We start from the raw sequence: 22,575 nt of genomic DNA on the forward strand, positions 1-22,575 counted from the left end.
ACCGCATTTAAACCTTTGATCTTCTCTGAAGTCTCACAGTCCTGATCACATCCTTTCTGTTTAAATGAATCAAATGTCTGTTTGACTCATGATTTATAAATTTGCCCACAGAGGAATAGAGGCAGCCGTGAAACGGCACACTTCGAAGTCACCCACCATGTCCCTGGCCAGAGCCAAAGCACCCTGGGCTGATCCAGAGCACCTCCTGCCAGACGTCGCTGCGGAAGGACCTGCCTGGCTCCTCTGTTCTCTCCCTGCCACATCTCACCCCCTGCTGCTTCCTTCCACCCTCCTGCTTGGCTCAGCCACGGAATGGCCATCCCCAGGTCAGAAAAAGGGTGGATGTGCCGGCGGCTGATGGATGCCGTCTCCTGGGAGGGGACACAGCTGCTGTGCTGCACAGCCCCGGCCCTCCTGTCTCCTGGGGGTATCGCTGATGCACGGCATGAAGTGGGACCACAGAGCGCAGCTGGAGGGGTGGAGAAGAGATGCTGAATAGGTACTGGTGTCCCGAATGCTGGCTCCATCCTGGGAGGTGCCTCGGCACTGGGGCTGATGGTGGAAGGGCTGGAGAACAGTGGATGTTGCTGGAGATGGATGTGGCGAGGATAAACGTGTTGCTCTGTTGTGCGATAATGGAGAAGCTGGGGAACACGTTATCCCTGAGCTGAGCCCAGGGGATCATAGCCAGCAGAGCTGAGCACTTGTCCTGGCTGAGCTGGGGCCACGGTTATGGAAATACCAAGAGGCCTCTCTACCACAGGCCATGGTGCCAGATCTCTCCTTTCTCTTTGCTGTCAGCTCTGCCCACACACACGCAGTACAAGGCATGGGCATAGACCTCTTCTCCAAGCCTGTGAGGGAAGCAGCTAATTAAGCTCTGCAGAGTCCCTGGGAGGTCAGAAGGAGATATGGCAGCATCACAACAGTCTCCCAGAGCCTGCACTGGAGCGGGAGCTTTGCAGTGTGCACCAGGACAGGGAGGGCTGCCTTGCATCTGCTCTTTCAAATGTGCATTTACTCCTGGGGTGATGCAGTGTCTGACACCTTGGGACAGAGGCCCTGATGTTGCCTGCTTGACTTAGGATGGAGGACTGTTGGTGGGGTGACCCGATGCTCCCACGAGCCCTTGGCGTGTCTCTAGCCAGGCCAGGCAGCAGGGAGAGAGCCTGTACAAATATTGTTATTGTTATTATTACCCATAAATATATGCAGGCACTTAATGACCTTGGCATGGAGCATTTCCTGTGGATTAATGACCAGTTGGCGTTAATGGTCCTTAGCTGCACCTTGGGCCATCAGCTCCTCCCAGCCCATCATTAACCCACAGGAAATGTCTCAGGCATCGATCCTCATTGCTTAATTAATAAATGCAACTTGTCTCCTCGCCTGAGATTTACAGATACTGGCTGCTTCTTTCGCTCCTGCTTTGAAGGTGACTTTTTTAGCACAGGTACCTCACGCTGGGAGGCCCTCGTGGGTTTTTGTTTCCTGGCGTTCCTCTGTGTGTGGGTTACAGCAGCAGGAAAGTCTTTCCCCTCCTGGGAAAGAGGGAAGGAATTGAACTGCTGCTGTGTTTGGGCTTTCTCCAGCTAATATGGCACAGCAGAAGAAGCACATCTTTCCCCCTGAACTCAAATGCTTGATTACCTTCAGCTGGTTGCATCCAAGAGCCTGGGTTAGAAGAAGCGTGAATCAACATGGAAGAATATGATAATTCTCTAAGGCCTTAGCAGGTTCTATAATAATCAATGGGGTTTGCCCTTGAGTCACAACTCATCTCTAATCTTCCTTGGGTGAGGTGAGATTTGCTATCTTTAGTGCTCATGACTGCCGTTTTCCTGGGCTGAGCATCCCGCTGAGCCTGGGCCCTCGCTGCAGGGATGCTGACCTGGCAGCCGACGCGGAGATGCGGCTGTGTTTAATTCCCATTCCCTGTTGCTCTGGCCTTTACCACCAGTTGGCTTTGTGCAGTGGGTGCCGCAGTATAAATCACGTTAATTCCTGAGGTGCTTTTCCGCGGTAAGTCTGAAATTCCCATTTTGGTTCGCTGCCTCGCCTGGCAAACTAAATTATTTTCATAGCCCCTTAAGGGCATATTGTCAGCCCAGACTTACTGCCGTTATACACCATATCTGAAACATTAATATCTCTTCTAAATATAGTGTATTGACAAGGTATCTGGTATAGTGTAAATCCTTGGGACATTTGATCCAGATCATTAAAACTGAGTGAAGGAAGGGAGGAATAGATCAAGTTACCTTGCCGCTCTTAATTCAAACAAGCGATGAATTATTCATTCTGCTATTAATTCTACAGTCCTCCCGCTCTTTATTTATTTCTCTCTTTATTTATTTTTTTTCTCCCAAACAGACAGTTCCTAAAGGATACTCGGGCACTGGTGAGGGAATATTCGCCAGCTGGACGATGGGGCGCATGGGGGTGGGCTGCCTGGCCGCACTGGTCGTGCTGTGTGGCGCTCTCGGGGATGCTCCCAGCAGAGGTAAGAGCCCCGTCCCAGTTCCTGGTGGAGTCACCAGGGCCAGACAGGCATCTGTGGTCCCTGGGGAGGAGAGGGCTGTTTGTAGGCTCTGCTTGTGGCACTGGGGTGTGAGCGGGTCCCAGCTTTCAGCCTGCACAAGGTGAGTGGCTCGCAGAGGCCAGGGTCTGCCCAGCTTGGCCTGAGGAAAGGAGCTGGGGTCTGTAGTTACTGTGCGTCGCAGCAAGTACAGGACGCTGCCATGTGCTTGAGTTTCTGCTTTGTGCTTGTTTTATAGAAGACTGCAGGTAGCAATTGTCCTGTTGTGCTTTGCTGAAGCCTTTCTTAACTTCTGGAGTTGCACATGCTTATGTAGATGTATATATACGCACATTTATATGTGAATGTATGTATGCATGTGTATGTTGCTGTGCATGTAATGAACCCCTCACCTTACCCGGATAAAACACTCCCCCTGATGCATGCCAGGATTAGCAGACAACATGGTAATTTGGGGGACAGGGTGGGCCAGGTCAGCCCGGTAAATCAGCTAATGAGCAATACCCCTTCCTGAAAACGGCGGGTCCTATCTCACAAAAGGAGATCAAAACCCACCCCTGGCTCTGGTGCGAGTGCTCCTGAGGGGCAAGCGGCCACCCTGGTGCTGCCTGCTTACCCCCTGCTTGCACCCACCTGGGCTTCCTTGAGCACCCCAAAGCACCCAGCCCTTAATCCATCAGTGCGCCTGCTCCGTGGCTACTCACCCCTCCTGCAGGTTCCCCTCTTGGGTATTTGGTTCGATAACATTATTCCTTTTGTACCAGCCCACATTACTTTGTTACCTCTGCCTAACAATTAGCAAGGTGATTTTAGATCTGTCCAGCTCTGCTGCTTGTGCCAACACACACAGGCTCTCCCTTACCCATTTGCTGCGGTGCTGCATCACAGGCATCCACAGGACTCCCTCCCCCCTTACTGGGAGGTCACTACACCAGCAAGCGTGATGAAAAGCAATGTGCGCTGGCTGACTATCGATTTGCAATATACTTGGCCCAGATTGATAACTGTGAGCGCCCAGCCCGCTTGGGAAACTGCACGTGTCCCCCGGAGGCTACACGGGGTCTGTGTCCCTCCCAGACATGATGTATGTGCCCACTATATCAGCCCCTTCACCCCAACCCTAATCAGACCAAGGGGCAGGTGGCAGCTGTCTCTCCCTCCGCCTTCTCTCAGAATAACCATGTCTCAGTAGAAAGATTTTGTTAGGAAATCGATTCATACTTGCATAACTCATGGTTAAGCGCACTGAGCCGTTCACCCCTATGTCTCCTGGCTTGAATTCATCGATACCACCATTATATGAAGGGAATGTCATCAGGAGGCACAAAGCTGGGTAGCCAGGGCAGTGGTGAGCCTGGAACTGATGAGCCTTTAGAACTTGCTTCCTACTGTCTTTTTCCCAGCAATAAATAGAAGAGGACACCATGCTGTTGCTGGCAGGGCAAGCTCGTGGGCACGGCCGAGCCCTGTTCCAGCCACACCGCAGGCAGCTTGGAGGTGGTGAGGGGAGAAGAAGGTTACACAGAGGCATGAAAAGTGATGAGGGGACATGTTCTCCGGGGAGAAGGGGTGGACAGGTCCCAGGGGGATTTGCAGTGCACTGGTGTTTCAGTAGTGCCAGTGGTGGGGTGGTGCTGGCGCTGTGCATCTTGTCTCCATCCTTTTAGGTTTCTCCTAGAAAGAGGACATCACATCAACCTCTGTGTCCCCCAGGCATCAAATGTGGAGGGGTGCTTTCAGCACCCTCCGGCAATTTCTCCAGCCCCAATTTCCCAAGACCATACCCCTATGAGACGGAGTGCATGTGGCTGATTGTGGTGGCCGAGGGCTCCTCTGTCCTGCTCTCCTTCAGCCACTTTGAACTGGAGTACCATGCTGCCTGCGCCTATGACTACCTCCAGGTCTACAATGGGGACACCCGAGACCAGGGCAACCTCCTGGGCACCTTCTGTGGCTGCAACCCTCCGCCATCCTTCTCTTCTGCCTGGCATGTCATGGCTGTCATCTTCCACTCTGACCGTCACGTGGCCAAGCGTGGCTTCACCGCTGCCTACCAGAAAGGTAGTGAAGAGGGATGGTGGTAGTGGAGCATCCCTTCATCTGTCCTCCCCCACCATCCTCATCATCCATGCCTCCTTGCAGATGCCTGTGGTGGGCAGCTGACAGGGCTGTCTGGGGAGATCACCAGCCCTCGCTACCCTGAGAGTTACCCCAATGATGCCGAGTGCCGCTGGAGGATTGGGGGAGCTGGTGGCAGTGGACCCCTCACCCTGGTGTTCACTGACTTCCAGGTGGAGGGGGGACAGGGCTGCATCTTCGACTATGTGGCCCTTTTTGATGGCCCCACTGCTGCTGCCCCACGCCTGGGACGCTACTGCGGCAGCACCCGCCCACCTCGCACCATCTCCTCCACCCCGCACCTCCTTATCCTCTTCAAGTCGGACTTCAACATCGGCGGCAGAGGCTTCAAAGCCCATTTCTACTCAGGTGAGGGGGTCTCAGGGTAGTGGGGTGGTGGGAAGGACATGGGAATGGGTCCCTGAGGTGGTAGTGATGATGCTTTCCCCCCTGCAGCAGCAAGAGGAGATGACAGCAGAGGAGAGCCCTTTGGGGAGAGCTCATGAAATGATGGTGTGAAGTGTAAACTACCACGTAGTGCAAACGCCATCAATTGTGGCTATCCCAGGCCTTGGGTTGTCTTTCTCTTGAGCAAGAGCTGCCCTTCACCTTTCCTCATGCCATTCCCTGGGGGTTTTCCCATATGCTCTTGTAAGGCTTTTGCCACCTTGGGTGTTGCCGTCCCACAAAATTGATGGGACGTCATCAGCTGTACACAAGGCAGGGGAGCAGTGAGATGGAGGGCAGAGCATGCCTTAACAGTAAAATGAGTGATTGCTCAGCTACCAGCTTGTCCACAACCAGGGGACTTCAGGTTTACCTCCACTTTTTCTTTCCCTCTTTTTACCTGAGCAGGTGAGTGTCAGGAGGTGTTCACCACCATCAAAGGGAATTTCTCCAGCCCCCGGTATCCCAACTTCTACCCCAACAACCTCAAGTGCCAGTGGACCATCCAGCTTCCCCCAGGCTACCGGGTGAAGGTCTTCTTCTTGGACATGGAGCTGGAGGGCCGGAGCAGCCTGACGGGCAGCTGTGACTATGACCACCTGGCTGCCTTCGACGGCAACACTGAGAATGGGTCCCTGCTGGGGCAGTGGTGCGGGCGGGATAGCCTGGTGCCTGTCACCTCCCACAGCAACCAGCTGCTGCTGGTACTCCACACTGACCGCAACATAGCCAAGAGGGGCTTCTCCATCGCCTACGTGGGAGGTAAGGTCTCACCTGGGTGCTGCTTAATGTTTTTTTTCTATTGGGATGTGCCCAAGACCATGTAATTTCTGGAAGGACATGTGGTGAAGATACTCATCTGCACGAACAGAGCATGTGGCTCTTCAGGGATTGGGTGGAAAAGATGCAATGGGTGAGCTCCAGCCCTTGCACAGTGCAAGATGCACATGTTCCACGTTGTGTTTAGTATTCAGGAGATGTTTTCCAGCTTCTCCTCCCCATGTCTCTGCCACTGCCATACTCCTGCTACTCTCTCAGAGCATCAAGGAGAGAAAACCCGTGGGGCTTTTAGGAGACCAAAACTCCATGGGAGGTGACCAGCTCAAGCATCACAACTCTGTTCCCATGTTCCCAGGATGCTCCAGCCCTGCCGGCACATGGCTGAACAGATAGATATGAACTGTGGGGTCTCCTACACCACAGCAACACTTGAATGGCATAAACCCCAGGGCATGGTGCTCCCAAATCCATTTGGCCCGCCTTGCCCAGCACCTCGCCAATGCCAGTGTGCCCTGTGTCCCAGCCAGTGTGTCTACAGATGGTGTGGAGGAGTGGCATGTAACCTCTCTTGTGTTCTTGCCAACCTTTGCACCTCAAAAGCCATTGAATTTATGGTGTTCATTGTATTTCAATATAAGTACATCTGAGCTGACCTGTTTGTCAGGGATGATTCAGACGGGGGCAGCCTCACCGGCGGGCTGGAGCCAGAGCAGAGCTGCTGGGCCAGTGGCATAGCACCTGGGGGTGGCTGGCCCTGAGTGGACGAGCTTTTATCCCTCAGCAGCAAAATCCTTCTTTGTTTTCAGTGTAGCAGACAGGATTTGGGGTTGTGTGGCTGTAAGAGTAAGAAATGGGATGGAGTTTTGTTCTGGTCCTCTGCAGCCTGTGGAGGAAGAGAGGTTGTGCCAGACATCTAGTAGGGTTTAATGTGCACAGCAGGTCTATCCCTGTCTATGCTGCTTATTTCTTCCTGTTTTACAGAAGTAGACAGGGGCAGAAATATTGGCTTCACTGTGTCTGGTCATGGAGAAATCCCATTCCCAACAGAGGAGCTCACACATACATGGGAAGCCAGCTGAAGAGTAAGGGGAAGCACCATCACGGAGAGGAACATGACTTCTTCTCCCAGCTGCATGAGGCTCCCACATTCCCCAGTAAACACTGCCAGATGTGTGCTGGGGAAGGACAAAAGCTTGGATATGAAACCAAGCTCTCTCCATAAAGCTAGGGCTGCCTGCAATGGTTGCCTGGCGATTCGGGCACCTGCTTGCAATTAGCAGCCTGTGTGGCACGTCCAACTGCCAGCGCCCTGCCAGGAGAGCGGCCGCTCTCACTGGGAGGTGCCAGCTTCTCTCCCCCACCAGCTTCCCTGGGAATCCTCAGTGGCAAATGGTAACCTCAGCCTCCACAACCACATCCACAGCTCTTCATCCATGTGGATATTTACCGTTTGGGCCCACAAAAGGGCAAGACCTGGGCCAGGCGTTTGTGATTTATGACCATTTGAGCAAAAGCCTTCATGCCAGGCGAGAGGATCCATTTTCTCTTCCTGCTCCTCCTGATGTAATGCACTTTAGTTATTTGGTAAATCTTCTAATGGTTTTATAATGCACTAAGTGGAGCAAAGTGACACTATTTTTTTCATATTGATTTTATTGTGTCTTACCAGTTTCATAAGGCAAAGATTCAGAGGGAGCTGGAATAATTCATACTGCCCAAGTGGTCAGTTAAAGCTGAGCAAGAATTAACTTTAAAAAGGGGGTATTTTTCTCCCTGCTTCTTTCCCTGCATGGATGCTTTCTGCATCCAGAGGGGCCAAATACAGTACTAGAGGGAGCATGTACTCGCTCCTCTTCTCAGCATCATGGGCAGTTCAACAGCAGCTCCCTCCATGCGCTGTACACCAGCACCCCACAAAAAAATAATGTTCCAGGAATGGTGGAGTGCTGATGATGCTTAGGACAGGAACTAGGCTGGGCTGTCCACCAGAAGGATCCCCTGGGGCCAGGGATCGGGCTCACCCTTGCCTGGGGACCATGCAGCAGCCAATCAGCTCCATCGCTCCAGGGCAGGGTCTCCCAGACACGTGTCTCCTCCCTTTCATCACTGTAAGAGTCTCTCTCACAGGGTTGTTGTAGTGTGTAGGAGAGCTCTGTGCACACAGCAAGCCGTCAGCAAAGCTCTCATGATCTAATCCTGGGCAGCAACTCAGATGTTTTGCTGGCTTTGCAATGATGGAGAGCGGCTGCTCTCACAGGGTAAATCCTCCTTTGCTTATGGAAGTGACAGCATGATGGTGTCGCCTGTGATGGCACTCAGTGTCACTCAGAGACCTGGGAAGAAGTACGAGGCTCAAGAGGTTTGGCGGTGCGGTCTCTCCCCAGGGCAGAAAGCAGGGCAGTGCCTGAGAGTCAACCCTGTCTGACCTCGGCACAGGGCAGGGTTAAAATGCTAATATATAAAATAATGCTTTCTGCATTTCTGCTTCTTTTTTTTTCCCTCAACAATCATCTCATCATATGAATCCTACAGCAGCAAGGCCAGGTACTGCAAAACATACAAAAAACGCATAGGGCTGATGAGTCCCTGCTAGTCCTGGCACCATCAGTCACCTGCTTTGTGTCTGATGGGGAGAGCACACTTTGACACCGGCTGTGGTGCTGCACTGAGCTGCTGCAGCCTGGGGAAACTCCCTCCCAACAGCACTTCACGTGGACCTTGTTTTGTGTCTCAACAGTTGTGCCCATGAATGTCAGCTGTACCCGGACAGACTTCCATATCCAGATCCCTGTGCAGTCCTTGGCCCAGCTGGGGAGGAATAGAGTTTATCTGGGGACACCCTCCTGTGCAGCTCATGTGGTTGGTGGGAACTTTAAAATCCATACCAGGTTTGACACCTGCGGCACTGAATCCCAGGTAAGTGGTCAGCTACCTTGCATTTAAAACAAGCTGAGTAAGCACTTAGCCCCATGCCAGTCACACTGGCTGTGGAGGGCAATACCCAGTCCCTCCCCCATCTTCCCAGTAGATGCTGGTCTGATTCATAGCCAACTGTCTTCCAAACCCCTGTGCAAATGCGCTGCACAAAGCCTTGATGAGCTGCAACCCCTCTCTTGCAGAAACGCAACAACACATCTGTGATCGTCAGCACCCTCTACATTGATTTTTCAGCAGATGACCAGGAAGATATCCACCAGTATGAGGTGCAGTGTGAGCCAAAGAGGAAGGAAGCCTCAGTGAACCTCATCGCTAGCCCTGACCCATCCAGGGTCAGGCAGGCAGAAAACCTGGTGGATGTCCAGCAGCGGGACGGGGGAGCAATGGACTCACGTGAAATCAGGACCCAAGACACCAGCGACATTGTCTTTATCAGCATCTGCATCCTGGCCGGGCTCCTCATGGTCGTTGCAGTGGTGGGGCTGGTGCTTCTGTAGGAAGCTGCTCCCCAGATCTCCAGGGCTTGCAATCCACGCCCTTCCCAGCATGGAAACACACCCCAAAATACAACCTTACCCCAGGCTGATATCTAACACAGCTGCTCAAAGACACACTTCCCAGGCCTCAACACAGAGCCTGAACCCAACCTCCACCTCCTCTCAGCGCCTGAAAAATCTGGGCAATAGACAGACATTTCTCTTCCCAATTTGTTTCCCTCTGTCTCAATCTGTCCATTTGGCTCAAGAATGCAATTCTTGCGCTTCCTAACTCTTCCCGCACCTGCTTCAATTTGTTTTCCCTCCGGTGCTGCTGCTTTCCGGAAAGTGATGTTGTTTGCTGATGGCTGCAAATCATCCTGTGAATTATTTCTAGCTGAATGCTTGAAGGTACAAACCATCCCCAAATATAACAATATTCCCAACAAATGTTTTCCACACTCCTGCCCGTGGCAGGGTTACCTTAGGGCTGCATTATAGGTATCTCCACTTGACAAGTATAGATGTAGCTCGTGTAGATGTGATGTTTCTGAATGTCCGTGGGCAACGTGATGAGACACATTGGCCATGCCCTGGAGCTCCTCATTTGATCTTCGCATATCATCTAACCTACCTTTTTCTTGCAGGACCCACCTCAGTGCTTCAGCCACCAGCAGCTGGGGAGAAGGAGAATGATCTCTCTTCTCTTCTGTGTTTTCCTCCTTTCCAGAAAATCCAGGCATCCACTGCTGTGAACTCAGTACCAGCATCACTCCTGGATTCTAAAACCATGAGAAAATCCTGCTGGGGCTTCGCAGGCTGTGATGATGTGGAGCCTGGAGAGACGTTGAAGCAGGGAGGTTTTAGTAACCTTGTAAATATGGCCTTGGCAGGAGGGGCTCCCCTGGGATCTCAGTGATGCCAAACCTGCACCCTTAGTCCCCACAGAAAGTGAGCTCAGCAGATAAAGACATGAAAATAGGAGTCCTGTGGTCACCTGCACTTCCAAAGGAAACTTGGGTTCCTCCCAAAGAACCCTGTTGCTACTAACTTTTGCACAGTCAAATAACCCCCACCTGCCTCTTGTGCCCGACCAAGGTAAAGGAAATTTCCTTTAGGCATCACACAGTGGGTGTCTATAGCAGAGCATCCTGTGTTTGTCCGGGCATGGGTTAAAGCCAGCGTATGGCAAAGCCAATGTGAAATTGCACTGCAGAAACACGGTGAGTGCAACCCTGGGAGCCTGACAGAGAGGCTGCCCACCCTGTGGGCACACTGTGGTGCTGTGAGATATCTTAAAATGTCCAAATGTGGTCATTTAAGGGCAAAAAAAATTGAAGTTGAGAGCAGTGACTAATACAGAAGCCCTTTTTTTGGCAGCACTACCTCTCTAGGGGAATCGGCTCTAAGGAGGATCCTGGCTATTCCTGTGACAGCATCGCGCTGCACTTGCTGCGGAATCCACCTGTGGGATTTTTAACAGAGGCTGATGGGAGAGTCCCATAGGTGAAAGGCTTCCTTGGCCAAAGTCCTGCTTCCTGTGGCTACTGGAATAGGTGTGTACCTGCTGCTGAGCATCAGAGGAAGCAGCAATAAAAGAAAAGGATGGTGATCAAGAGGCTTTTCCTCCTGGTTAGCACCAGCCTGTGGATGCCTAAGAGGGTATCTGGGGAGGGAAGAAAGCACAAATCTGCGCATGCCTCCTGACAAAAAGCCTTCTTTATCAGAGCCCTGATTGATTCAGTGTTTGTTGGTGCAACACTTGGGCAAATACAAGATTTCTGAGTGAAATATTTGCCAGCACTGTTAAGCTCCATTAAGGCAACAGTTTGAGAGTGTGTTGTGTACATAGATGGGAAACAAGGCCAGACCCCCCTGCTGCCTGCAGAACCTTGCTGCCAGTTAATTGCTAGGTATATAACTGTCAGCTTGATACAATAGTTATAAGACTTGACAACTGAAGAAACTAAGAGACATAATTAACCTTCCTGGCAGCCCAGATTTTGCTGAAACAGGTGAATTCTGCAGCCGCTCGTGCCTGGCAGGGAGCCCACAGCACCCAGCAGCATCCAGCCCCTCGCCCACAGGACAGGCACCTCCTCGCCCAGCTGGCACCCCTGGCACCCTGCAGTTTGCAGGGCAATGGAGGCTTTTCTAGAGATCTGTTGATGTTGCACTCAAACAAGGAGTTGGACCTGGTCCCAGAGTCCAGCAGCAATATGGACCACTGCTGCACTCACCCCCAGGGAGGGTTTCCAGCTCTGGTTCTGGTCTGAAGCTGCCTGAGCATCCCCAGGTGCACTTGGCTGCATGTATCCCTTGGGATGCAGGACTGGCACTGCAGGAGCAGGTCCACTCCCCTCAGCCAAAGGTCTCCCCAGCACTCCTGGCCCCACAGGACAATATCCAGGTGATTAACAAGACCTGAGGATGCTGTAAGAGCACGAGGCAGAGCAAGGCTGTGTAGCTACTTGAGCTGGTCATCACTCTTGGAGCAAGGAAAGCCTCCTCTGCTCACTGAGCACCATCGCTTCATCCTCTGGCCATGATCCAGTGTTCTCAGCCTCTCATTTTCTCCGTTAAGTTCTGGCATCCAGTCTTCCCCTGCGCCACAGGATTCTGCTCACTGACATCCACTGTTAAACTGCATCTTCCCTGATATACAAGGCCCTCCCTTTCTGGTCCAAATTTCACTCCCTGGGAAGCTGCCTCTGCAAAAAACCTGGAGCTGTCACCACCAGCGCTGGCCAGGTGTCCTCCATGCTCTCAGGTAACCAACATCACCAAGTGTGAAGACCCAAATTAGAGCCATGCTGGCGTCATGAGGCAAAGGGGATGTCATGGGGACAACTCTCGAGTTTAGGGCCCCAACTGTCCTCTTGATTCAGTGGTTGGGATGTGGGAGCACCACATCTCCACAGTTAACGCAGGACCAGTTTCCATCCAAAATGGCAACAGCATGCCCATGGCTTTGCCAAGCCTCCCATCCCTGTGCTGCTGGTAATAAACCCTTCTGGATTTCCCAGAAAAAACGTGCTCCCAGCTGGTTTACCCTGCTTCTCTCCACACCCGCCACTCCCCAAATCACCGAATAGCTTCCCCAACTGCCCCTGCCCCTATGTTTGGGGGACCCCTCCCCAGCACCCTTTTCCCAGGCGCTGCAGGCAGCCCATAAGCGTGATGCTGCTGGTTGAGATGCAGTCCCAGAGCAGGACAGCCCCAGCATCCCACACCGGTGCGCAGAAAGACCTGGCAGCAGTGACTGCATGTCCCCTTCCCAGTCCCCATCCCACCCAGGACAAAAGCCCCTTGTAGCTGTCACTGTTCCAGCCTCAGGTGACCTTCACCCATCAATGGGGCTCTGTGCAGTGTGCTCATGCTCGCTCAGCTCCTCAGCACAGTAAGGAGAGGCTGTAGTTTCTCCTCTGGGGCAAGGGCTCGCTGAGGACTCCCAGAGCTGTCCCTTGCCTTTCCCACAGCCCAGCTGGCTCCTACCTCCAGCCAGCTGTGACAGGGACACCCAGCACAGAGTGGAGCTTGGGGAGGCACCGGCTCGTTTCTACCCATGATTAGTGATGTGATACAAAATGAGCCAGAGCTGCAGGGAGAGCTAACGGAAAGAGGCCAGGAGGAGAAAAGAGAGGTGTATCCAGGAGCTGGAGTTATTCCAGATGTGCAAATTAATTTTAATAAGAAATCTATGTTCATCCAATCTCCTCAATGCAACCAAAGCTTGGCAGAAGTGGATCAAGGGACACCTCTGTGGCCCAGAGGGTTTTCCTGCCGCTGCCTGCTCTGCTGAGCACGGCCATGCCATGGACCAGAACAGCGGTGGCACCCACGGCAATTCTTCTTCGGCAAGCACGCTTGTCCTCACTCCTGCAGGCGAAGAGCTCAGCAGCATGGGATGTTGCATTAGGACGGCTGGGAGGGGAGAAGATCCCTGGTGAGTGGGTGCAAAGTCCCCCAGCTGGGCACTGCCCGGGCTGGGAAGAGAATGCAGCCAGGGAGAGGGAGGATGCAAAGACACAGCCTGGAGAGAGGAACTGCGCAGGTCTCTTTTCTTGTGTGAAAGACAGTGAGATGCACTGCGAATAGATACACAGCAGCAGAGTTCTGTTTACCTCACCCGGCAGGGAAAATCCCCACCTGCCAGCAGTCCTACCTTTACACCAAACTGAGCTTTAACATAACACTCAGGGAGGGAAGAGCCTGGTGAAACTGATGCAGAGACAGCAGACTCCTGCGGAGGGCCTCCACCAAGAGCTGTGGCAAGAGGAGAGCCCAGCCAGAATTATGTGGGGAGGACTTGTTGCTGCCTTTGGAGCAGGAATCCATAACCAGCACTCCCTCCCACCCACTGTGCCCATGGTCGTCACACATCAGACCTCAGTTTCCCTCCTTTGCGTTTGCCTGACGCTTCCCATGAAGGCAGGGAGAGCAGCGAGCACAGGCAGAGCTCCCATTACTCATCTGATTATTTATTTAGAGCCTGATGATTTGATTGCACTGATCTGAATGCAGCCACCCCATCTCCTGGCTTTGCTTATGGATGTGGAGTCCTGTCCCTCTGGAGCAGACAAAGACTTCACTGTTGCACGCAAGCAAGAGCCTCTGTTATCTCTCTGCAAATGCCTATATGCAAATCTGATGAAGAATGGTCCGTGAAAATTGTAGATCATAGAAAACAGGACTGGAAGAACCCCCCAGGAGATTGGTTGGTTTATTCCTCTCCCTCCCTGGGGGAATCGTTTCTACTGGAGAGAAGTTGGACTAAAATATCCTAAAAATCCCAGTCCTGCTCTCTGCATTTTCTCTATTTACTGGGAAGGTTTTCTTGGTGTGTCGCAATGGTAGGATGTGCTGATTGGCACTGTGCTTTTGTGCTGCTGCATTGGGCAAGTGCAACAATGGTCAAAGAGCCCCAAAACGGGCACTGCTGCTGGCACATGACCCTGGTCCCCCTGCCCGGGCGCACGGGACTGGCCCTGGGGCGCTGGGCAGGATGGAGCATCCCACCAGGGCTCCTAGCAAGCACGTGGTGTCACGATCCACAACATGAGGGTCTGACAGTTTCAGAAGATCCCACCTGGAGCAAACCCATTCAGGTGTGGGCAGTCATGCTCTGATGGCGTGAGAAGCCCCAGGGCTGGAATACTCTCCTGGAGATATAAACCGGACACAGCTGTGCCCAGGCTTGCTTGGAGTCTTTCTGATGCCTTCAAAGGTGTGGGCAGGCAGGCAGGGCTCTGTGGGCTTGGGAAGGAGCACAATGCAGTCAGGGGTGAGCTGGCATCTTCGCTCTCCAGTCCCCTGGAGCCACCTGACATGAGGGAGGTGAGAAGGTGAGCAGTACTGCAGCTGAGTGAGCTCTGGGGATCGCTCAGGGCTGGGTGACCCCTTGGTGCCTGTGCTGGAGAGCCCCAGGGACACCGGGTCTGTCACTGCAGAGCCACGTGGGGCTCAGGGCTCTCTGGTTGCTTGTGCCTGGCTGCATGTACCATTGGGCTGCTGATGTGGGGAGAGGGCTGAGGCCCCTCTGGCTGCTGCACTGTAATTAAGGGGTGGCTGCTTGATTTTTCACGCGAGCTCAGAACACCAGGTCTGCCTCTGCTGTTGCAGGCAAACAGATGCTGCAGGCCAGGGACTGCAAACCCAGCCCTGGGGGGGTCACTGTGCAGGAGCTGGTTGCTTGAGGGGCCTCTCCTTTCCAAAGCAATGCTTCAGCTGTGACATATAGCTCAGATCCCTCTCCTTTCCGGAATGTTTTATAGATCCTAGGTTTCCATGCCTGGAAAAAACAAAGGATGTTCTGATGATTTCTTATGCAGAGGCATCGCACACTCTGCTCGCTTGAGATTTATGTGGCCCAAGGGATGCAGTGAGGTTCTGCTGATTCACCTCTTTCTCTTAAAATGAAAATAAACAGCCAGTGTTTTACCTTGGTGGCTGCAGAAAGAAAGATAAAAGGTTCCTGAGTGCCAGCTGTGTGCTCACCCCTTAGCAGGCAAGGGGTTTATTCTATATAGTACACAGTAAAGCTTTCTACGGTGATGCCAGCTGCTCCCAGAGAGGGAAGGGCTACTGTGGAGACCGTGAGTTCACCCTGGCCGTGGTGCTCCACTTGCCCCAGAAGCCATTCACCTCTATGATCTTGCAGTGAATCATCAAGACTGGTGGTGTCCAGCCTCACATTGTAGATGAAGCAGCTGCTGTGTTCCCCGAAGTCAGGCACATGCTGAGAAAGAGAGGGTAAATGTATTTAAGGGATTCTCACAGCTCTCACCAGTTATTTCTTCCCTCTCCTTTTATTCCTCTGCTCAGAGGCCTGTTTGTGGATTTGAATTTTTTATAGGCAAGTCTCACAGTCTGGGTGAGACGAGTGCAGAGAAAGAGCTCACTTGTGACACTTGGGAAGCCAGGGATGCAGCTGAACCCCACATCTCTGAGTGGCACTGGTGGCATGCAGCATTGCACCCCCTCTGTAGGCATGAACTCTGCTGCTTTGGTGAATAGCTTGGGGTTTTTTTACCTTCTTCCCAAAAATACCCCATGGCTGGGAGCGTACCCTGTGTCCTCTATCCTCCCTGAAATCCCCCTGCTCCAAAAGCGGTGGTGTGTAGACCCGGGGAGCAGCCAAGTGTGGCACCAGCCGGGGGACAGCTGCTTGTTCCCCACGCAGGATGAGCACGAGGCAGCTCCGGGCACCAGGGCTGGTACAACTGGTGGCCTCAGCATGAGCCTGGCCCTTAGCAGCGCTGCCTGGCCAGCCCAAGTCCTGTGCCAGGGCACAGCTGGGAACGTAGCTGTAAGTCCCCCTCCAATCCTGCTTTGGCTTTTTATTTTTCCCTTCCCTCAGGAATGGCTCGGCTTCCCTAATGTGTTCTTTGTGTTCAAACCTGCATCCTTTCCCCAAACAGGGCTTTACGGTTACCTTAGTGACTGTCCCTGGGGAATCAGTGAGGGCAGTCTGTGGGCCTGCAGCAAGAGCAAGTTTGCTGCTCCTTGGGGTGGTCTCCTGAGAGGTTTGGTGTTTAACGCCAGAATGTACAATCGCTGGGTTGGAAAAGACCTTTGAGATCATTGAGTCCAACTGTACCTGTCCACTACTAAACCACCCCTGAGCACCTCATCAACCCACTGTTTAAACACCTCCAGGGATGGTGACCCAACCACCTCCCTGAGCAGCTGTTCCTGTGCCCAATAACCCTTTTGGTGAAGAAACTTTCCCCACTGTTCAATCTCATACCTCGCCATAAAAAAAGACATGGAGGCCTTGGGGCGTGTCCAGAGAAGAGTGACAAAACTGGTGAAGGGGCTGGAGAACAAGGGTTATGAGGAGCGGCTGAGGGAACTGGGGTTGTTTAACCTGGAGAAGAGAAGGCTGAGAGGAGACCTCATCGCTCTCTACAATTACCTAAAAGGAGGTTGTAGAGATGTGACTGTTGGCTTCTTCTCCCAAGTGATAGGATAAGAGAGAATGGCCTCGAGCTGTGTCAGGGGAAGTTTAGATTGGACATGAGGAAAAATTTCTTCCAGAAAGGGTTATTGGGCATGGGAACAGCTGCCCAGGGAGGTGGTTGGGTCACCACCCCTGGAGGTGTTTAAACAGCGGGTAGATGAGGTGCTCAGGGATGGTGTAGTAGTGGACAGGTATGGTTGGACTCAACGATCTCAAATGTCTTTTCCAGTATAATGATTCTATGATTTTAATCAGGACTTGATTTGGCTTCCCAAAAGGGGATTATTTGTTTCTAGACTTGGAGGAGCTATTGATTTGTTCCTACACAGAGCATACAAAAGCTAAAGCACAAGTAGGATTCTCGGCACTTTTCTGCTCTGATTGAATTCACAGCTTGGACAGATCACTTTTTCTTGCATCTATGTTAAATGGTAAAGTAACTTTGGTGAACCAGGACAGAAGAACACCAGAAAGTCAAGGAGTTATTTTCTTGAACCAAGTGGCTTTCAGACCTCACTCCTGTGATTTCCTCCTTCCCCACCAGTGACTTGCACCCAGCCGTTGGCCATCCAGTCTCCCTACAGTGTCCCTGCACAGACTGAAGTCTCATGATGCGGACCAGAGGTAAGGGAAATGGGACCTTCCAAGCCCTTTGGCCTCAGGTGCAAACAGAAACAGCCTCCCTGCAAAACAAAGCCGCTCTTTTGCAGGGAAGCAGCTAAAGCTGCCTGCTCAGTTGGTCAATGCCAGCCTGCTGTAGGGGCAGCTCTGCCTTTGGGATCCAGGTACCTGCTGGACACCCTGGCTGTGGGGGCACAGATGAGGAGGCAGTAGTCAAGCAGCCCTGCCATCTGGGGAAACATAATGGATCAAGCGCATGGACAATTAAAAATGTAACGACAGCATTTACCGGGAGTTGTTTTCCCAGCTTATATTAAACCCCATTTCCCGGCTGTTGCAGCCCCAGGGACAGTAAGGTCTTCCTCTCCTGTTCACAGGGGCTTTGGTGTTTGGAGGCTGAATGGGGCATTTGCTTTGTGAAGGGTGAGGGAGTTTACAGCTGGATTTTGAGCTTATGGTCATGCCTCTGCAGCAGGTTTGGGGTTGTGGGTTTGACCCTGCCTCCCCTTTACAGCTGATTCTGCATGTTGCAGCCCTCCTTCTCCTCCTTCTCTTTCTCCTCCCTTCATCTGGGACAGGAGTGTGGTGTTTGCAATGTGAAAATTTCAGCTTAGGCAAAATATTGACCATAGATTGGTGCTTTTTTTTTTTTTTTTGCCATTGGGGTTGACTGTGCTAAAACAACAGTGTTGGTCCATTATAGGAGCACCCTTTACAGGGAGATAACTGCTTCCTAGATAATAATATATAATTAGCAAGGATTATCCCATAATCTAGTCTAATTGACAGAGACCGTGGATGTTATTCAGTGGACTGCCAGCAGAAGAATTAGAGAATCATTAATTGCAGTGTAACGCTGGCCATGGGCTTCCATCTTTTTTGTATCCTGTGGCATCTCAGAGTCCACTCGTGCCTCAGCTTTCCCTCCTGTGAGATGCCCACCTGAACAGCGGGATTTATCCTGCAACATCTACACCTGTGCAGATGAATGTTTAAACAAATGAAGAGGGTTCTCTAGCCCTTGTGGTATCTTCCACAACATGATCTTTGCCACGAGAGAACTTCCCCCACTACCATTAAAACATTTAAAAGTGCTGCAGCCATTTAAAGCAGCCAAGGAGATGCAGTGCTTGTGGTGCTGAGTGCTGCAAGGAGGAGCAAGGGTTTGCTGACTGCAGCCAGCCGAGCGGGAGAACTCCCTGATGTATTTCCCTCCCTCTTTCTCCTCTTTTCTCTATTTTCTGCTTCCATCCATCCCTCCTCTGCTTCAGCCCCCAGTTTCTCCTCCATCCGACACTCCTGCCCCAGTGTGTGTGAATGTACCTTTGGAGGGAAGTTCCTGGAGACTCCTTCAAATGATCAGAGCTCCAAAAACCATCTGTGACTGCTCCTTGCCTTAACATCTCTTAATCTAGGGCCAGCCCAGCAAATCCTTCATATTACAGGGCTGCCAGGGAAGAAAATGAGATCTAAAACTTTGGGTTCTTTGTGGAGAAACCTTTGAAGAGCCTCTTAAAAGATGAAAAATAGTGAGCTGCTGCGCACTCCCTTTTTCCAAAGGACAGGGAGGGTCTTGTCTAGTCCTGTCTTCTTTCGCCCAAGTAATTTGCAGCAGGACAAAGCTTTCCTGAGCCATGCCTGCTGATGGGGAATGGAGCAAGTTGTCGCCTGATGCCTTTCCAAACCTGCTCTTCAGAAGCCAGGGTCAGAAGTCAGCTCTGGCAGGGGTGAATTTTCCCTTCATCCCTCCCAGTGCTGACAGGAGCCCACCCTGTGCTCCCCAAGGGGCAGCAGCACAGGCAGGGGAGGAGTGCAGGAGATGCGCTTCCCCTCCTCTCTCTGCTGGGTGCTGCTGGTCTCTGCAGGTCTGTTGGCTTTACCTACTCTTTTGTTGAAAGAAATCTGTGATCTGGGCTCAACCTGTAAGAAAAGGGGGAAAACAAGAACCTTTTCCTTTCCCAGATTGAGTGACTCCTTCATTGAATGCTTCTCCTGTAAAAAGCGAAGCAGGTATTTCAAAGGCAGCGTGCCAGAGAAACCTAGCACAAGGGAGCCACCACTCAACCCTTTCATCCTTCCTTTTAATCTAAAAGGGTTTCCCCACCGTGAAGACAGGAGCTTGTAGAGAGTCCATGTCTTTGTAACATTTTTTATGGTACCCTGGGGCTACTCTGCACCACACAGCGACTGCCAAGGAAACCTGGGAGAGAAAAAGCAGAATTTAGGAGAAGCGCATGCCAGCAAGGCCAAACTTTGGGATGCGTGAGGTGTCCTTTCTTCCTCCAGCCATGGGGCAGGGTGTGAGGGGCTGGTTCTGTCATGGGTTACAACACAGGGGAACCCAAGCTAGTGAGGGTCCTGCAGGACACCTTGTGAGTGGCTTTGCCACAAACAAATTATAGCTGATCAGACGTTTCAGAGCCAGGCCAGCCTTGGGAGCCATGCACTCTGTGCCTTTCCTGGCCCTCTATATCAAGGGATTTCCAAAGTCACACAAACTGCAGCTAGGGAACAGATGACAGCATTGGGACCCAGCCATCCTCAGCGTCCTGCTTTCTGCACGAGCTGCACAGTTCCAGTCTCCCCCTGGTCGTCCTTGGCCTCCTGCTTTCTTCCCGAGCCACACAGCTCCAGTCTCCCCACTGGTTGTATTGCCCAGGGAAGGGAGAACTGAGGAGCAGCAAACTGATTCAGTAGGTAGCCTACGGCATAAATAAATGCAGTTGTGGGGGTGAGATTGCTGCAAGGGGAGAATCTGGTCTCTATAGAGTAATTAAAACCTTGATTACTGTCAGGTATTGAATATCCTGTTGTCACATCCAGCATCACCCTGAGGGAAAATGAAGCCTTTTTGGCCCCTTTCTTTTTCATCTTTGCTTTTGTCTTTCTTCACCACCATCCTATCTGGGTTTTGTCCTTAAAGCATTCTCTTCTTCTCTGCATTTCTCCTGCCCTGTGAGTCTTGAGCCCAACCCTCGGGAATCTTTTCTAGTTCTTCCAGACAGTTTTATGCAAAGCTGAGCCTGTGAATCTTCAGCCCAAATCTTTCTGCCAGCTTAAACATCAAGACAGAAGAGCTGGACCAAGAGCTATACATTTAGGTCCTCTTGCAAACATATTGGGCAAAAATATTAGCCGTTAAATAGAGGAAATTTATAGGATAGCTTTCTCCTTGTGTGCAGTAACTCTGCATCCCAGAAGTTAATTCCTAAACAAAAATAATATTTGGCATATATTAGGAATGAAGTAAAGAAAAAAATCTCCGCAGTGTGTGTGCGCCCTAAGGAGCTGAAGGTATCCAAAGTCGATTCTAAAAAGAAAAAAACTCCTTCCCAAAGGCTGCTCAGAAAATGAAGGTGTTGGGGACCAGGAGAGAAGATGGAGAAAGTCACCAAGAAGAGATAGGCCTGGCAGTGCTTTGCTTATATCCTGAAACAGAGTCTGTGGGCACAGGACACCCTGAGCTTGTAGTGTGTGTGGAACAGAAGAGCTCACATGCACCTCTAGGCTGCTCCACAGTGCAGACTTGGGGTGCTGGCTGACCCACACTAACCTCAGTGACGTTTGGACAGCCTGTGAGATTACAGTGAGTGGATCTTGGACAGGCCTGCTGACAGCAGCTGGCATCTCTTGTGGCTTGTACCACTTCCGTAGGGATGCACAAAGGAGGAGATGCAATCAGGTTGTAACTTTACTTTTAACAAATACACCTGGAGGACAAGGCAGGCACTCGCCACCATCTTCCCCTTCCTCACAACACAGGGGTACTCTGGACCATGGCAGGTCCTTGTTTATATCTATGTTGCTCTTGCTTTTGAATTTCACAGTGCTGTGTCATGAAGGGCATCCCTTCCACAGGACTATTTACCTATAAGAGGGGAAAGCACTATCCACTTCGCCTTCCCCTCTCAGTTGGCTCCAAGGGCTAAACTGTAAAAACAAGTGGATCTTGCTGAGTTGCTGTTTTCAGAGTAGAACAGCCATCACTATGGAGCAGTTCACTTTCAGACAGCAATTGTCCTCAGATGTTACCCGTGCACTGCATCACAATTTGGGTGATTCCTCAACCTGCCTTACAAACTAACACACAGCATGGTGCAAACTGGCTGTGTATTTGGATAAGCCGAAGTTCTCTGACTGTAACTGACCTGTGTGAGAAACTATGTCTGGCCTGGCTTTCATTAGAATTGAACCTGTTCATTTTCAGGATTTTTGCTTCTGTTACCTAAACAGAGAAAACACAGCAAACAGAACACTGGAATTAAGTACTGCAGGTCTTGGCATTTGCAGCTCTGGAGGAAAAAGCTAGGTCATTCACTGCTCCATAAGCCCTTCCACGACAGTCCAGGATACGTGAATTCAATTACAGCTCTGTAGTCTTAAATTATTTAAGTGGGAAATGGAGCAGATTACGTCTAAGAAATAAATTGAGGGGGTTTACATCTCTTGCTACAGCCTGGTCAACAAATACTAGAAGTCTTCATTGATGTATCATCCAGTCACCACCCCTCTACCTGCCACTTCTTGTCCCCTACTGTCTCCAACACACCTAAACCTTAACTTTCTACAGATGAGATGTCTGTACACCAGAGCATCACTGTTTTCAGAAAAGCCGTTTGAGGACACCCTCATGATGTGCACAGGAAAAAAATGGTCTTACACTGGCCCAAGCAAACAAGACAGGGCTCACATGTCTTTAAGAGAACTTGCAATTATCTAATTAAATTTACAGAGTTCAACATCTCTGGTGAGTTTTGGGTGTTTCTTTACCTTGTAGGGCCCACAGAAGAAAAAAGTAGTGGTCCACCTGATGAGAGTCGGTCCTGTTTTAGGGTGATGATCTGAATAAAGACTACAGTTTTCCCACTGCATTATTTGTCTGTAAGTGACTTCTGAAATAGAAGTGCTGACCGCAACTGATCAAGACATTTTCTTACAGTACATTAAGACTTCAATTTGCATGGCTGTGAATAGGCAGGTTTCATTCATCCCCATATTTGGGTTTGCCTACTCCAGTAACTCAGAAAAAGGTTTGTGACCAGTCCCTTCTGTACATACAGACACAAAGAACAGAGCACACTCTTATTATCTACCAGTAGAGAAACACTGTGTCTGTCACAGCTTTAATAATAGCTTGTGGAGAACAAGATGACTTGTGGCACTGAAGAAATCAGACAGAATACAAGAGGTAATGT

General features: G+C 51.3%; 1 protein-coding gene across 3 annotated transcripts; it reads left to right on the forward strand.

The window, feature by feature from the left end:
* The first annotated feature begins 203 nt into the window (after positions 1-203).
* On the forward strand, positions 204-10,894 carry CDCP2 (CUB domain containing protein 2). Of its 3 annotated transcripts, none has more exons than XM_054073285.1 (7): positions 204-326; positions 2,374-2,503; positions 4,207-4,600; positions 4,682-5,026; positions 5,513-5,866; positions 8,622-8,800; positions 9,004-10,894. In XM_054073285.1, the coding sequence occupies exons 1-7, from the start codon at positions 313-315 to the stop codon at positions 9,316-9,318; spliced, it is 1,731 nt and encodes a 576-aa protein (XP_053929260.1). In that variant the 5' UTR covers positions 204-312; the 3' UTR covers positions 9,319-10,894. The 3 variants fall into 3 exon arrangements, with proteins under 3 accessions (XP_053929260.1, XP_053929261.1, XP_009558971.2); XM_054073286.1 differs by having other exon boundaries at positions 4,253-4,600; XM_009560676.2 differs by lacking the exon at positions 204-326 and adding an exon at positions 384-499 and having other exon boundaries at positions 4,253-4,600.
* The last annotated feature ends 11,681 nt before the right edge of the window (positions 10,895-22,575 follow it).

This window comes from Cuculus canorus, chromosome 8 (assembly GCF_017976375.1).
Source record: "Cuculus canorus isolate bCucCan1 chromosome 8, bCucCan1.pri, whole genome shotgun sequence".
Lineage (NCBI taxonomy): Eukaryota > Metazoa > Chordata > Aves > Cuculiformes > Cuculidae > Cuculus > Cuculus canorus.